Raw genomic sequence first — 18,925 nt, forward strand, 5'->3', positions numbered from 1 at the left:
AAATGCTGCAATTGATGAAATTATTTAATTATCATTTAAAACCCATAGAAAGAGCTCACTGGGTAGAGACACATGAACAAGTTGCTCCGTTCGCCATTTGTTGAAATTTGAACCCTTCCAATTTCTAAATCTTGATATGTGTACTTTTATATAATTCATATTTCATATTTCAGTTATTTTGTACTTTTTCTTATATTCATACAGTGTAACTGTAATGTATTGCACATAAATATGTCATTTATAGAAACTTTATGAAGTGTTTGCATCTGGTATATTGTTTGATCTCAATAAAGATTTATATTATAATATCAAAGCTTAAAATACCTTTTCCGTAAATTCGATTTCTTTTAAGATTTTACAGCCTTTAGAGAAACTATTCCCGTATTTTTGTTTTTCTTCTTGACTCCCAAATATGCCAGTGTGTAAATGAAGCATATCTTCATCTTCACGCATAATTCTATGAAAATACGGAAACGATTATGAATAAACAAAACCAATCTTAATCGTATCCTGCAGACTATAAGATGTGTAAACTAACATTAATATTTAAAAAAAAACGAATTAATTTGTTTACTGTGCAAATATTACCATTTAAAGGTTTTTACTTGACATAAGGCAAACATTTATAGTGCCAACTTAATGAGAACAACTGAATCAAAACTGAACTGCTCGCATAGCTTTAAATCACAATACATGGACAATTTAGATTTACACTGAGGTTTATCATCAAACCAAAAACTATAACAATGTTAAACTCATTTTATATCAGGATCTTCATGTAATAGTTTTACTTTCATATCAGGTACCTGTATTCATTTGGTCTTTCCAATTTATATTTTTCTTGTAAGTCATGTTCATTATTTCCACTGAACAAGGCATGAAATATGTGGAAATTTCTCTCCCGAGCTTTATGATGAACTACACGGGATTTCTCTAACACAAATGTTCTTAGTTTACCTAGAATAAATGATATAATTTACATATATATCATTATATGTAAATGCATGTAACCGTATTAAATCGACAATGAATGGGTTGATGTAAGAAGAGAATACTATCAAATTTAAGGTTATGTAATACGTTGCAGTGACTTGCATGAAACTCTTCATTTCCGGAAACCACTTTACTTTATTTCTATTTTTATACAACTTCACAGGAAAAACATAATAACCGATTTTCTACCCGATTTTGTAAATAATACAACATGTAATACAATGAGTTGATTATACAAGTTTGTAAAGAAAATAGATATAAAAATGTATTCTTACCACCAATTAATTTGTCGTTTTCATTATATGAAAGTTCTATTAGTTTTCCAAATCGACTAGAATTGTTGTTCAGTAAGGTACTAGCATTTCCGAAAAGTTCTATCAAAGGATTGACCTTAAAATAATACTTTAAGTATATATATATGCATGAAACATTATTTTCATAATTACATGTAAAAGTCGTAGATTATCATTCACAAGATATAAATTAGATATACATTATATGAAATTCAAGGGTTCTTTTGCAACGTCACTTTTCTACTTTAATAGGTTATATCAGAAGATATTCTCAGAAGAGAATCAGAATGTGTATTTTTTTTTTAATTCATATATATTATTTGATGAACTTTTTTGAATTAAAACTCATATGCATACTTGATATCCATCTTATAATATTTCTAACCAATGTTAAAAAAACTTAATAAACATTAAAAGTAGCCTTTTTTAAGTCATTTGAAAGTAGTACTTATAACGATAAGATATTCTTTGAGCTAAGATTATAGCAAATAGTGTTTTAACCAAACAGGCTCTAATAAAGATGAAACGTAAACAAAAATGATTAACGCTCGTGAAATACAACTTTTATTTCACCAAAAATAGTAATTGGCAAAAATAAACTTACATGATTAAGCTTTTCGACTAATTTAGTGATTTCACAAGGCGATCTTTTTGTCAGATGCTGCAATATATGTTTAGTACTTTCAGTTTTTCCTGCCCCGGAGTCCCCAGTCACAACGATGCATTGATTTCTCTGTTCCTCCTGTAGACGTATATATGCTTGCTCTGCTGTCCAGTAAATATGTGGCGGAAATCGGGCTGCTTGTTGATAATAAACATGTTGCTATAAAAGATGCAAAAATTAGATGAAAATCAACTCAGCGGATGAATTTTAATCAAAGTAATATCAAACTTGTGGAACGGATAAGCATATACTTCTTATCAAAAACCATATGCACATGACAGAAAAGAAACAAACAGAAGCTACTAAGTTGGAATTCATTCTGACAAATTTGGTCTTAAACGACTTTTGACAAACACAAAATACTTTTACATATTTTTCCCAATTCTTTTCTATTTTCGTTTGTTTCGATGATCAGCAAGGCAAGGATCTACAGAACAATTTTACTGATAAAGTTAGTTAATGTCACTCTGTATAAGAGCAATCGTTCTTAAATGAGGATTTTATCTAATCTATTTGGCAAAAACTAAAGAAGAGAGAAGATAGGGAGCATCTAATTTACATAACCACCAGAAATATCAACACAAATGAGATTTTTGTCTATACGAGTCTAAAATGTTGAAAAGCGTCTTTTTTCAGATATGCGCATAGACATAGGTGTGCGACCAAGGCTCTTTAGAACCTCTAGATTACAACTTGTACCTGAGAATAAAACTCACCTGATCATTGTATAGATTTAGGATTGTTTCATAAGGATTGACTACAATCAAAACATCTCCAATGTACGTCTGAAACATAAAAAAAAGATAATATATGAATAACTCCAAATATTTTATTCTTCCTTTGTTAAAATGTAGTAAATGATAATAGTTCTACACGATTTTGCAGTGTGGTTTTGTCAATTCAAAAACAATCTTTTTCGTTTTTGTTCATTTTGACTTACTAAAATTGTTTGAACGATTTGAATGTTCGAAAAGTTGTGTATAATTATACAATTGCACAAATGCAATTTTAATCAACCTAGATATTGCTTTAGTCCATTGCTGTATTATTATTTGCTTAAATCACGTATTCATTTAAAAAGTAATGTTTGCGAATATTAGTCGTGAACATCTAACATCAAAAAGCTAGTGATTTAAAACTCAAATTGTAAGTCAGGGTATAACATTAAACGTAGTCACATAATTACATGAAGAATATTCCCCGTTGCAATTCTAATATCACATTAATCTTTATCATTTTTCAAGCCAAAATTGTACTTGTAATTGTCTTAGAAAAAATAAAAATCATAGATTATTGTTAGTGCATGTCATATTCTAGTTCATTTGTATCAGCTTTAAAGTTCGTGAGGTCCTTAAATAGATTTGAAGGTTGTTCTAACTTTGTACAGTTTTCGATAATTAACAATATATTAACTATAGGGTTGTATATTTAATTACCTTTAATGATAATAGGTCAAGGAAAAGCAAGATTATGTTACATTTTTTATTGTTCAGATAAATAGACAAAACTTCAATCATATGACGGTTACTTGTTGACAACTTTTTTATATATGTGTTATTCCATTGATTTGTATGATTTTACATACTGAAAGAATGGGTCGTATTTAATTCATATTTTGAGCTTTCAATTTTCATATGTACGGAACATTTTGAGCTTTTATTTCATTTGACTTTAAAAACTTTCATTTTTAGAATTTTGAAATTTCCTTGCAGTAGGGAAAACAGTGCTTATTGAAATAACTACATGAACAAATTGCTTACAATGAACTAAAATATTCTTCTAGATTTCCTGTGGTGTTAACTTACGCTAATTGCGGCCTATGTTTGTATAAGTTCAAAATAAACAATTTAAATTATCAAAACGGCTACTGGTACTTCACGGTAGCGGATACCTGCAAAATTGTCTAGTTTTATTGACAACTCGGATTATCCACTGTTATATCATTTATTTGAAAACAAGATAAATATTTAATGAATAGTGCGTACTTTTCTTTCCTCTTATGTTAACCTAGATGTCGGTATGTGACCAATATTTATATATTTGGTGTCATTATTTAGATTACCATATTAAGTTACAACATGAATCTTATTATTTCATCAATTGTGACATTACGTTTTGATATATGTAGTTGTCACAAATTATAATTGTTCAGTTACTGGCTTATTCAAATTATCAGATTTATATTTTAAGCACATATGAACGCAAATAAAAAAAAAGATACATAAAAATGTAAGAATAGAGACATCTTAGTGGTGAGTCTGTTTTTAAAAAAAATAATATAGATGAAAAGGTTCGTTAAAGTTAATTGTTTATAAAAAAAAACCACTATGTCAAATATTAAAAAAAAATGGAAAAATGTAAACAGAAAAAAGGAAAGACGTTGATTATTTTCGTTAAATGACAATATCAAAAGCAGTAATTTTATATGAAAAGTAAAGTCACAAAAATACTGAACTCCGTGAAAAAATCAAAACAGTAAGTGCCTAATTAAAAGCACAAACAGATTAAACAAATGGACAACAACTGTCATTTTCCTGGCTTAGTACATGCATTTTCTTATGTATAAAATGGTGGATTCAAAATGTTTTATAGCTAGCTTAACCTCTCCCTTGTATGACAGTCGCATACAATTTAATGTTATTGACAACGATGTATGAATTACATGTATCTCCTTTCTCCTCACGCATTTTTGTAATAACTAGCATAACATACGACAGCTAAATGTACGAACAAATAGAATCTTGTGCTTTATAGTGTCATTGTAGCTAACATTTAATGAAGGAAATAATTAAAAACACAATCCCTAGATTATCGTTTGAAAACGAAGTTGTTTCCTCCTAAAATTGATGTTGTCGTGAAATTGCTACGCAAGTATAAAAGTACATTGAGAATATTGAGATTATCTCTTTTGTTGTTAAAGTTTGTAATCAAAAATTAAAGTTAAACAATAAAAAAAACGAACTCCAATGAAAATTCGAAACGAAAAGTCACTTAAAAATGGCAAAATTAAAAGTTCAAACACATCAACGGTTCACCAACTTGCAGTTAATAGATGAAAGTAATCATAAGACCTATCAAAAACTAAAAGTTGATTTACTTTGATCGATTTGACCATACTGAAATCCATATTTACTTTTTTTTTAAATTAAGATGATTTATTTTTTTTCACGATAGATCAGGTAAGTATTGTGCATTTCGCAATTATTTACAGAGACAATGAGGCCTTTATAAGAGATGTGTTTTGGATGAGATACTTAGATAGCTTCAGCCTGATCATCGGAAAAAACTTAAGTAATACCAGAGCCAATATGATAGCGGTTCTTAAACATATCAGTTCCTGGCAGGTCTTCCATGGCCTACCGTAAAACAAGATACAGGTTCCTGTAGCTAACTCTGATATTGGGGATCTTTTGAAGTTCATGCAATTCTCGCCGCTTTTCTTTGTTACAAATATTAGCATTCCTCGTCAATTTACCATATTAATGCATCGGTATACCGTCTCCTTTATTGACCATGTAAAAACCGAATAATTAATGTATCATAGCCTAATTCTTCTTGTCATTCAACATTTCAATTTAATACGACGGTTACTGGTACCTAATGTTAACTAGGCTGTCCTTGATCCGCTATGACCCAAGGAAACATAAGTAAATGTTGATTACTGTCATATCAATATTTACCTCTGTCACCTTAATTTTCTTATTCGTGTGTTTACTTTGATTATGATCAATATTTGTACATTTTGGTCAATTATTATAATTGACATATAAGGTTTCAACACTGCGCCCTTTAATTATTAAGATTTTGATGACAGCTTTTATAGCAAAATTGTTATATTTAAATAACCACACTAAATAATTTCAATAGGTATATTGAATATCAATGCAAATGCAACCCCTACATGATTTTTTTTCTAATTGGTAAAAATTCTAACTAATGAATCTTCGTTTGCACTTGACTAATTGATAGGCGATTTTGAAGACTCTTTATATCTGCATAAAGAAAAAGGTTCCATCAATTTAAGACATTCTTGATTTTACAGTTCAAAAATACTGACATGTTTATCAAAATAAATGAAATTTACTTTTTGAGAGTCCAACCATAATTATCCATAGGAACGATTATCAAAAAGAGATGCAGATTACTAATTTGCTTTCGAATTTCGGACCAGTGTGATAAAATTTGGGTGAGTGAAATTTGGTAAATTTAGATATCGACCCGTATAAGCAAGAAAAGTCTAACCGAAAGCTTCGAAAATGAAAAAGGTGTATTCGAAACAAAATAGTTTAATTAATCTGTAGTTATATGTTTTTATTCCAAAAGGAATCAAAAGGTAATTTGAATATGATGTGTTTTGTTTCTATAGGCACTAGGTATACCTATACTTTACGTAAGTACGCTTTTATCAGTTTCAACATTCTTTTTTGTTTAAAGAGACAACGTTACAAAAGCAGTATAACTGATTTTTTTCAACACGAATGTATTTATTTTGACAAACCGATATAACATTGTTCTAAACTGGCGTAATGAAGTTGCAGTGACATTATTTCATAATCTTTTAAGTCTTATTCTACCAACGGTTTTCTTTCGTCAATTACCGTCAATCTCACGAAAGCCTTTATAGACATATCATAATTATCAAATGCGGAAGTCCTATCAATTCAACGTTAAACAAATTATTAAAGGTAACTCAAATTCTTCTATAACGGGCATCTATAGAAATGTATATTTACTGTATTTCACATGGTAACTTTTGATGTGTTAAGGTTATCATTTCAATCCTGATATCTATGATGAGTTTATTAATTATTATTTTGTCGTCTCAATATTCACTCTCCCTAGTCACACACTTAAACATCTCTAGAATTCACAAATTTAGTTCATGTAAAGTACGTAAAGATAACGTTGATTTATTTTTTAAAAAATGTAATATGAATTCAACATTGACAAATATTGCTTCTAACTTTTCATCATTAATTATAATTTTAGAAACTGCAGTTATGAATTTACTTATCGAATGTTCATGAAGCCAACTGAAACTGACATATAAGCTAATATATACGGGTGAAGACATATTCACCTACAGCGTATACTGTTTTCTAATTAGTTAACTTTATGTACTATGCAATCCATAGTAATCATTTTACAATTACTTGTCATATAATATTTATTTTGCATTTCACTGAGGAGTCTTTTATAGACGAAACGCGCATCTGGCGTATATACTATATTTAGTCCTGGTATCTATGATGAGTTTATTTACTTCAATCTGTAATTCAACATTTTAAACACACAGTATGTACTGACAGAAATATTTCAAGTATTAAAAAGTCTTGCCATACAACTTAGTGCAATTCCACTTCTAATAGCCTAGATGCATGTGTCAATGAAACAGCTACGTTTGCAACATTAAAAGTGAATATGAACACCTGCAACCATCCCCTCAAAAAATTCAAAATGCACCCCCCCCCCTTTTTTTTTAAAGACACACAATTTCGTTCATGTTAGTGCTTACTTAATTATTTTAAAAAACGCATTATATACCATGTGAAAGAGAAAGTATTATCTCATACTTTTTTAACCATAAAGTAGAAGAAAGCAAAATCATACAATTGCATCGAATCATTAAATATGTGTTCATTAATGGGGAAAAACTCATATGGACACCTCAGTTTTATAATATAATTATGATAATTTATGTAACTTTCTGACATTTTGAAAGACAGTTTTTATCAAGTAACACATAAGCTACAGATTTACAATTAAAAATATCTTTAATCAACACCGGTATATTGGTTACAAGCATTGTAAGCATGTGTTGTGTGTAGGTTAAGGATAATATGTCAATTGTAAATGATATTTTTGCAGTTTTAAACCAAATGAAAAAAAGCTTCAAAAAACTTTTTGTAAGACAAAATTTTGAAACGTAAATACTAAACTCTGATACCATTGACTTCTCGTGATCATTCAAGAAATTAGATTCAAAGAATTTACGCTACCTTTTGATTCTGAGTTCGAAGGGTTAATTGATCGTCCAAACACAAAGTGACCGAAAATATCATCTTGGGGCTATATACTTCCGTATCTGCAAAGGATTGATGGAACCTTTCGATCTGTAGTCTTTATTAAATTTCATCGTTTATTAGTTGTATATGTTGCGTTTATCTATTATTTTGATTTCCTTTGCAGATTTCTTAATTTTCGCATCTTTATGCAGAAAATCTCGACTATTCTCGAACACTGAGATCTCGAAAATCGTATTAAATTATTATTATAGGCATTTATTTTACAAGAGGGACGAAGATACCAAAGGGACAGTCAAACTCATAAATCTAAAACAAACTGACAACGTCATGGCTAAAAATGAAAAAGACACAACAAACAACAGCACACATGACACAACATAGAAAAATGAAGAATAAACAACACGAACCCCATCAAAAATCTAGGAGTGATCTCAGGTGTTCCGGAAGGGTAAGCAGATCCTGCTCCACATGTGGCACCCGTCGTGTTGCTTATGTGATAACAAATCCGGTAAATAGTCTAATTCGGTAGTTAACATTCATGAAAGGAAAGGGGATTTTAGTTACGACGTAAGGAACATATCCGATATCATTTGTGAAACGGTTATTCCATAACGGTCAACCAACTCGTGATGGCGTCCGTAAAATTTACGAAGGAATGATTTCAACTTCACCATTTGGAACTCTTGGTTTAATAGCTTCCTTGTGAGCAGCAACCCTCTATCAAGAAAATCATGATAGGAAATGCAAGCACGGGAATATCGTATCAATTGGGAGATATATACCCCGTATGCAGGTGCTGCTGGAATGTTGCTACTTAGAAATGGAAAGTTCACAATTGGAAAGCTGAAATAATCTCTTTTGACGTAAAGTTTTGTTTTCAACCGACCCTCATTGTCAATTTCTAGATGTAAGTCAAGATATGAGGCAGACTAAACGTATCTAAAAATGTTGTCCAAGGATACCCATCAAGTTTTTGTGATGCTTTGAGTCACAATATTAAATTAAAGTTAAGGGTTCTTCATCAATAGGATTTGGTTGACAATAAATCTTACTTTGAGTTATAAACCCCTTTGCTTATTCAACATTTTCATTCCATATTTTTCGTCCGTTCATTTTACTTAAAGGTATAATACTTTAATATATGAAAATCATATTCGGTAAATCTTTTCTATATTTACTAATAAATGTGAAATCTTCAATTCGTTACCTTTAGAAAATTAAATAAAAATCTTCGGATAAATCTTAAAAAGTTATTATCCGTTAAAAAAATCTACATTGCTGATGATAACGGATCCCAAGAACAATGTCATACATTAATGTGTATATAAAAAGATATCGGTCAACCCTTAATAATACAAGAAACCAACAAAACTCTCAAATATCATTTTGAATGTCCATATCATTGTACGATCGTAAACAACAGACAAGTATATAATACAAGAGGTTAGAATTGTCCGGAATCTATACAACGTTATGAATACGTTCTAAAGTAATTATTAATTATATCTCACATCAAAACCAAATCTTCTACATTCCAAAATGTAAATATATACGTGTGACTTAAAGTTAAACAAGCACTCATGAATTTTGTTATTTTGGAAAAGGTGTCTTTTCCTATATAAAATGATATTACAATAAACATATTTTCATTAGTTTATGTATAAAGTTAACTTGCACATACATATATTCGTCCTTTATAGAAACTGTCTTTCAGGTGCTGGAGTATCTCCTCGTTGGTTAAGTTCAAAAGTTTGGCTAGATCATAGACACTGCCTTCATTTGTCGACATTTTTGATGCGCGGAAACTATAAGTATTTTCTTTCACATTTCAAAAAGATCTGAAAAAAAAATCAAATTAGTAATAGTACTTTATATTTTTTTTTAAAGAAAAAGTGAGTTTTTTTTTGTTATACTCTTTCACAGACAAGATTTGCTTTGTTAAAATTATAACAATTCAGGACCGTAATTTTTAAACATTAATTGTTACATAGCGCTGTCAATAAACTATTCTGTATTGTAAAGAAACATATTTCATAATACAAAATTATGGCTTAATACTTCTTAGACTATTTTACCAACTGTGAATTTTTATTTCCATTTTAAAGTTAAAAAAAATAAACTGAACGTTTTTATAAAGCATTACTTAATGATACATCTGATTTTTAAGAGTCTTACCTTATTTATGAATATAGCTTTTCTGAGTTACAGGAAAAATATCTCAATGAAACCTAATCACAATGTTTATGTTTATAAAATTAGGAAAATGAAAACAAAATCGTTAAATTTTTTAATTTTGTTGTAAAATTAAACATCTTCATTACCGTGTATTATCCTGTACATCCAGTTGCCAATTTTCTAACATGTGACAATATAATGCTGATTGACTTAACTTATAGTGCCTCCCACTATTGCATTTTTTATTGTCAGAAAATGTTTTACGGAGAAAGGTTTAAATATAGGTATCCGCCGCATACAATTAAAACAAAACGTTTAAAAAACGGTTTTTCCTTATTGGTTAGGATAACAGAGTCTTGCATGCTTGATTGAATAACACGTTATCTAATTTTCAATAGATAAAAAGAATAAAACGACTGAAATAACTAATTTGCAATGTTACGGTTATTGTCAATCTCTTTGTTAGAACTTACGTTAAATGAATCATACTTACGCAGAATACAACATGTTTAAATATCAATATCGCCTTTTTTTCAAAAGAAACTGTTAAAAACTATTTCTATTTTAAATTGATCATATGCCTACTACCGAATATTCTTTTATGTTTCATTTTATATATATGAGCAAGATGATTTATCTCATTTAAGAAAAATATATATTCCAAAATACTTTTAAATATGTAAGAAAAACAAAACTGCTAACCTCTTCTTTTCCTATACTTTTGATATTTCTGTTTTGCTAATCCTTTTTAGTCCAAATTATTTCAATAAAGATATTTGATGGGTAAATATAACACGGTATTTCGAGTTGTATCAAATTACACATTATATAATCCAAGTATAATAATTACAACAGTGATAATTACTTAAAGTACTGCTTAAAAAGGTGAACATTTATGTTAATTTCTCTGTCCGAATTAATTTAAGAAATAAAACACCTGAATTCGGAAAATAGTAGCGCTTTGGGTTGAAAAAAATCATGAATTTTGTAATGGATATGCACCAAATAATTAAAGATTTAATCATAAGTGTTAAAGTCATCTTACGGTTAAAATATATCATAGCGGTCATTTTGCATTTATTAGAAGAGGAATCCGGAAGTACTGTGGACCATAGTCATGATAATTAGCAACCGTTGTCAATTAAGCACTGGTGCGACTTGCGGCAGTTTGCCCCTTGCCTAACTGAGTTGAAGACACATGGTAAACGTTTACAAACATTCTGCAAGAAGTCGTCGTCCAAGAATAAGCCGACCAATCCATTTGTACTCCAAAATAGAAATTTGACAGTAGTGTATCAATGGTACCTTATTGATTTGAGCATTATCTTTACTTTTATAACATGTGTTGGTGGCACGTGCACCAGATTTGTTCGGAACTCAAAGTTTGGAAGTCTTCATATAATATAAAACGTGTGAGATCACAAAAACAAAAAAAAAGTAAAAATTAACCAAAAGTGAACTTATCACCGAGGAATTTCGACCTTATCTCGTGTACAGCTACACAAGTTTAAAGTGGCACTAGCTGTCAAATTCATGTTTACCAATTTTAATCAAATTCTCATATTTGATTAATAACAATGTAAAACATTTATCCAAACTATTAAACGTCTAAAATAAACAATAAACAAGACACTTTTAAAAATATGTAGCTTCGTTTCGTGTGTTTTTTTAGTTTAGACGCCATCTAATTAACCATTGAGTTGACCTCTAAAGTCATCCGATAACCATATAAGCGATGTAAACATAAATATAGATATAAATAGATTAACCAAACTCGTGATGTTGGATATTTCTAGGTATATTTAATTTTATATTATAGATGAATAAAAAAATGTTTATCATCGTTTTTACCTTATAAGAATGTTTTTTTTTGTAGATCGAATCAGTCAATCAAATGATTTACTTTTGTTTCACTTTCAATGATGTCATTTGTTTCCTTTAAATAACTTTACACATGCAATTCACGTGTTAATTAATCTGAAACTAAGGGGTGGAATTGAAGTTCACATGAATACGGATTCAATGAGGTCAAATTATTCACTTGCAAGTGAATAATTCATAATCAATGTTTTTTTAAGTTATTTGGACAAAAATGAATCATACTAGCTGTTTAAAATCTCGTAACTAGTGCCACTTCAATAACTGTCAAAATGTATCAAATCGATCATTGACATGGCAACTGAGCTCAAGGTACTCCATCATACCAGTTGATGCATCGGCATAGTGTTTAAAAACCTATATGATATGAATTCCTAAATATAGTCAACACGTGTTTCTAAATCGTTTTTTGTTACCTTATCTGACAACTGTTTTGTGTTAAATTGACTGATTAGTGTCGGTAGGAAATAAAGAAGGAACAAAATACTAAACAAAATAAGTAAGTCTCAGAAAGATAGCTAGCAACATCAGAAAAAAATCAGTCTCATACTTCATATACGAAGGAAAAACACCAGTTAAAGCAGTTTCTCCTCCACGGGTGGCATCTTTCGAATTAGTAATTATGCAACAAAATATACTAAGGGTTAGTAGTAATAGTGAAATCTTTATTTTAAGTTATCTTAAATTTACGTATTTTCTTAATACCTACTGTATTTTGTAATATATCCTGCGTATTAAATCCTTTCTAGTAAAAGTACATTGGATTAAATGTATTTATCTTTTAATACACATGAAATAATAGATGTTATATTTGTTAACTAGTATATTTAACAAACATGAATGAATAGATGTTAAATTTCGAAAAAAAAAAGAAAAACCTCTAATGCAATACATATATCGAATCTCCAATAAAAAATAACTTTAACTATGTAAAGTATTTCAGGGTATATAAGGTTGCAAATATTGGAAATTAATATTAACGTATGCGTTGTTACGAGTTTCAAAGAATGCTAGGTTGCAGTATTAGACATGAATGATAATAGAATGTGTAGTGGTGCTTCACATATGTAATGTCAATTTAGAATACAAACTATATTTTTTAAGGTTTTTCAGTATACCTATCTGATTTAATCTTTTATAACACAAGGGAATACTAACAGATCATCTTATATTATATAACTTTTTGTATGTGGTTACACATATCTATTGGCCGTTTAGACCGAAGTGATGAATAAATGACCTGTTATGATATATCAATTATATAATAAATCCCTTCTTCGCATTTTTATAGCTGTATTTCAAATATGTTTTATTACAGGTACATTTGTACTTGAAATTATTTGAACTAAAAATTAAAATTTGTGTTAAGTGCATCAGAAGGCGAACTAGAGAAAGTTATTTTTTTTAACACGGCAACGTTTCCGAAATTCAAAATAGATCCGAATAAGTAACTCACTTTCTAAGAAGAGTACAACTGTGCTTGTCTCTCTTGCATATGCCGTTTTGGTGGGATTTTTTTTTATTAATTATGACGATTTAGTGGAACCAAGTAGAATAACGTCTCTTACAAAACTTGTATCAAATGTATTTTAATAGATGATACCATTACCTGATTTTGCTGTACAGTAGTGGTTACTGATGATAAATAGATAGATTTTCGTTTCTGTTGACCGTTTTGGCGACCTGACTGACCGAATATTCGCGACTAAGCTTAAGCTTTAGACAGGGAAGTAAGTGTCGTTCCACAAAGAATAATCTACCACAATTGACAAACATCTAATAATTAATCTTACTGCTATCCCATAAACCTCATATAACATTCTTGAAATGTAATCTTATTTATCGCGTAATGTAAGCTCATAGTTTAACAAACCGAAAAAAAAAGAGATGCGCATATTAAATATTAGATTATTCAATGAAGTCTATTAATTAAAGAGACATAAATTACTGCACTATGAAAGTGGGTACATGTTTTATTACACATTTTAAAAAATGCTACTACAGCGTATAAATGTCATCAGACTTGTCCTTTCTTGAAAAGGCAGTCTGAACCGGTAAATAATAATCAGTGCAGCTGGTTAACACTTTTTAAAAGAAAATGGAGCTGGAGATCCCCTCATACAAATTTGCCTTAGATATAATTGGCTTTTCTTGTAAGATCACATTTGGTCTTCTTGTGGATTTAAGAAGTAATACACCATTTGTGTTCCAATTTATGTATTGACTTTTTCTGATAAAGAATTAAGTGAAAAGAATGCCTTGGACGCATCAATTTATAGAGTGTTATTTTCACATCATTATGAAATTATTGACATGAAATAATTTTTATCCTTTATATCCATTAATATTTGTGTGTGTCGATTTTAAGTGAGGGTCAATTACAATTTGCTATATTGAATACAAGTATATTTGTCAACAAAAGCAAATGTTCACATAAAGAAATATCCTCTTAAAACAGAGAAAAAAAATATAATTCCTGAAGGATATTTGCACACACAAAAAATGCAGCAGATAAATGGTCAGGTTTTCTCTTTAAAATTTCACGTTCTCCTATTTTGAATTACGATTTTTGTTAGCCTGAAATTCTCATTCTTGCAAGTTAGTGTAAATACATCACTATAATCTTTTTTAAAAGAATGCAATTTTGTTTTCTATTATCATTTTTTAACTTGTTTATCGTAACCATTTTAAATTGATTGAACTTAATTTTCTTTGTTCATGTTTTCTTCTAATGATGTGAGATCTTGTCAATGAAAAAAAATCAAATACTAGTAGTTGGGATATCTTATTTGCACTTCCTTTACGAATACTTCGCTTTTGTTTCAAAATTAAATATGTGTTAAGATTAAGTTCAAATAACGAGAGGAATGATAGAATAGTTAACATTCTTTTAAACATTTTATGAATTACGAAACCTTTTTCCCATGAATAGTCGATGCGAAAAAAGGGATGGAAGTCATGTAAAAAATCCCATTCTCACTCTTGCATGGTTTCTATTTTTAGAAGATGATCATTTGATAAACACCTATTTTTTGTTAATTGGAAAACAATGTTACGTCTTCTGTAATTTTAGAAAAGCGCTAGTTTAACCTAATTAGCTGGGACTCAGTAGTACATTCAGTGTGTAAAATTATAAAAATATTACATAGATCCAATGATATTGAAAAATTAAAATATGTTATCTCAGCTTCGTCTTTGTAATCCACACCACAGATATTTACAGCCCTGCACCACATTTCTTTAAATTAAGAACAATAATGTATGGTACATCATGAACTTACTCGTTAATTAATAACGAAAAATCCCTTCATATACAAAACAACAACCTCCTCCCAAAACAAAATTACAACGCAATGATTGCCATTTGACGTCCAAAAAATAAAGTAAATCCTCAAAAACGACGCAAAAGCAAAAGATGGCGGTTTTATCGGTTTAAACGGTATTCTTTGCTATATGATGATAATGGAATACATATTCATAATCTTACTCAGTAAATTGTTGGGCATTGTGACTATATTAAGTCTTTTTAAGCAAGTAAAAATACTAGCCACTAGTGAAAATAGTTTTTAGAAAAATGTACCAGTATATAGGCTAATAAAATCACATGATGCAAATATTGGTCACTACAACAAAAATCAGCTTCTGATTTTTATTATTACAGTTTCTGTTTCTGTTTCTGTCGGCTAATAGCCTCCTTCAACAAACTGAAGATTCTGCTATATATGTTTCTGACGAGTTCCGTTTGCAGGAGAAGACATCCAAGTAAATAAATTGTTGAAGTAAAACCGTGGAACTAACTATATACAGTGAATTTGAATTAAACTTTAAAAACTGGCTAAAAACAGTAGGAGCCTCCAAGGCTCTAGAGGTTTGACACACAGTTAGCTGTTTCAGACATGTTTTTTCTATATAAAAGGTTTAAGTGCAGAAAAATATGAATTGTATTCGTGCGTACTGCTATATATAAGGGGAAACGACTTGAATGTGTTTTAGTTTCGTAGGCAATGCCATATGTATTCGAAATATAATGTAATTTCATAGAGATAATTAATTTGTTTTCGTAAAACAAAAATCTCTATGAGGAATTTAATGTACTAATCTTTGCACTTAGTTTGTATTTAATCTATATATAAAAGAAACGATCTCGGTCTACAATAATGTTTTACATATTTTAAGACTGAAATTAAACCTCTGTATATAAAAGCAAACGCAAAATGTATAATTAGTTTAAATTTAAACCGAAAGATAGAATCAAATTGAGACACCTTCTCCATTATGATATGCATTGACAAGTACCTGTTCTGTTGTATTGTCATTTCAAATTGTCATACTGAATAATGAAGAAAAAGAAACATACGGAAGCCTGTAAGGACTACATTTAAAACAAAATTATGTAACTAACAAACTTCATACTACATACCAAAAATAAAAATCGTTGGATATTACTTAAATCTAAAAAGATATGAATAAAAGAACCAAGAAGGAGAAAAAAAAATACCTTACGTATCTCTTGCAAAGTTTCACAATTTACACACAGTCAAATCCTTCAAATGATGGTTTTTGCGCGCACAGTCCTATTTGTGATTGTTAAGTTTAACCAGTTAAAGCATCAGTCAAGTTGCTGTTGAATCATATGATTTCCTTACATTGAGAATGGGTATTTTGATCGTATATGTTGCTTCAGCTAACACATCTTGTACTTTTAAATTAATTTGGTTAAGTGTCTGAAGTCACCAAAAAGAGGACATGCTACCAAACAAATTGCGTATGTTGCAGAAAGACAGACAACATCGTCTGAAAACAAAAGCTTATATCACTAATACGCAGCGAATTAAAAATTAGGCAACCCCCCTCCCCCAAAAAGCAGTAATCGTAAAAAAATTTATGGTTTCGGTATTTTAACGTGATGTATTTTCTAAAGTACTCACTTTCTAATAGAGAGAAGAAAGATACCCAACGGGACCTATAAACTGAGAACACGATTCCAAAATTGAAAAAGACTGAAAGACAAACAACGTTTTTTTTATTCAAAACATAAAAAACTAAAAACTTGGCAACACGAACCCCACGAACACTTCGGGGATGATCCTGGGTGCTCCGGAAGCGTAATCATATAAAAAATTCTTTATATTAAATTATTTCTAGAACAAACCATTGTATTAAGTGTATTTATGTGTTTACAAACACAAATGAATAGATGTTTAAAGTTTCAATTGACAAAAGGCTAGTAAACTCATTACCTTTGTCAAATTTTGCATACAATTTAACATTTACTCTCTAAAGTATTTCATGGTATATTAGGTTGCAAACATTTACACGTTTACGTGTTTCGGAGTACATAAGGTTGCAATATTAGACTTGACTGACAAAAGAACTAATAGGGTTGCTTTAAATATTAAATGTAACCTATCAGACAAGCTTTTTTTAAAGTTTGTATTATATGTATTTCTGACAAACAAAAGAAAAATACGAAAATGTGAACAAATCATTGTGATACATAGATGCTTAATGGCAAACGTCATCTTAGAACAGTCGTCATTTAATCTCTAGGCCTTCGCCAGCTACGGTTGCTTGCTCTGAGAACATATATACTCATATCTAATTTGTTTTATATTACTTTTTTTGTCACATGAACCTCGCATGATAAAACAAATCGTGAGAGCCGCTAATAGGGTGTAGTCCAGATATCAAAAACAACTCAAGAGTCTCCTTTTTTACCTCTATTCAAATTTTTGTTTATGGTTGCACTTATCTATAACATTTTGACAGAAGTGATCAATAAATGGCCTCTTATTTAAAATCAATTATATAATAGACTATTATAAAATAAAGTACTTTTTCATTTTGTTGGTGATAGTATTTCATAATTCTTTCTTATAACTGGTCCTTGAAATATGCGTTGAAGTTGTGTCAAATATAATTTATAATTTGAAATATTATTTGAAGGCGAATTAAATAAAGTTTTTTTCTTAAACTGGCTATGTTCAGAACTTCAAAGTTCCAAATTTCCGAATTCATATTAAATATACACTCTAGAGATTTCTGAGCAGGGTACAAGTCAAATGTGCTGCAATTTGTACTTTTAGGCAATAATTTATACCGTTTAGGGATGAAAAATTTGTTTCTTTTTCTTTTTCTTTTCCTTATAAAATTACCACACATACAATTTACCCATTTTGTATCTGTTGTTGTGAATGTATGTACATGTCAAGTTATGCTTATTTTATTTATATAACTGTTTACAATCAAAGATTCAATTAAAAATAAATTTAGTCGACTTATAAAACTAAGATTAGCGTTTGTCCACGTTATTATAAATTAAAATGTTATAACAAAATAAGAACATTACACCCTGGGTTTTTTCAAACATATTTTTTTTTAAATTGAACGAATGTTTCTTTAATATATATTTTTTTCTTCCACCAATTTTAGAACTTGTAATGAAAGAAATTATTTAAGGAATGACTGTAATATTTTTTCTGTCTATGAAGAAATAACATAAAAAATTTGGTGCACACTGAATAACGCGCGTAGCGGGTTATTTTACAGTGTGCACCACATTTTTTATGTTATTTCGAATAGACAGAAAAAATGTTACAGTTATTTCTTATAATTTAATTCTAAATTCCATTTTAAACCGTAGAAAACCATGAAAAAACGTTGATGACTTCACGGTCACATGACTAAATTATGTCTATGGGCTCATAACAAAATAACGTCAGCCAATCAGAAGACGCGTTACATCCAAAATTAAATAATATAAGTACACTACATTACACTTCTTTCTTTTCTTTTCAATACTTCACAATTGTTTAATGATGTGTTTTATTATGTGTGAAGATTACGATTACGAAAGGAATGACAAAATAACGATAATTCTGCAATAACTTTGTAAT

At 29.5% G+C, this 18,925-nt stretch overlaps 1 protein-coding gene across 1 annotated transcript in view; it reads right to left on the bottom strand.

The window, feature by feature from the left end:
- Positions 1-9,811, bottom strand: part of LOC143072300 (uncharacterized) — a 30,487-nt gene extending 20,676 nt beyond the window's left edge. Inside the window, exons 1-6 of the mRNA XM_076247170.1 lie at positions 9,658-9,811; positions 2,667-2,735; positions 1,891-2,109; positions 1,269-1,383; positions 807-957; positions 325-457 (exon numbers count right to left, since the gene is read on the bottom strand). Coding sequence (XP_076103285.1) covers positions 325-457; positions 807-957; positions 1,269-1,383; positions 1,891-2,109; positions 2,667-2,735; positions 9,658-9,765 — 795 coding nt within the window. The 5' untranslated portion in view covers positions 9,766-9,811. The remainder of the gene's footprint in view (positions 1-324; positions 458-806; positions 958-1,268; positions 1,384-1,890; positions 2,110-2,666; positions 2,736-9,657) is intronic.
- Between the last annotated feature and the right edge of the window lie 9,114 nt (positions 9,812-18,925).

The sequence above is a fragment of the Mytilus galloprovincialis genome, chromosome 4, assembly GCF_965363235.1.
Source record: "Mytilus galloprovincialis chromosome 4, xbMytGall1.hap1.1, whole genome shotgun sequence".
Taxonomy (NCBI): Eukaryota; Metazoa; Mollusca; class Bivalvia; order Mytilida; family Mytilidae; genus Mytilus; species Mytilus galloprovincialis.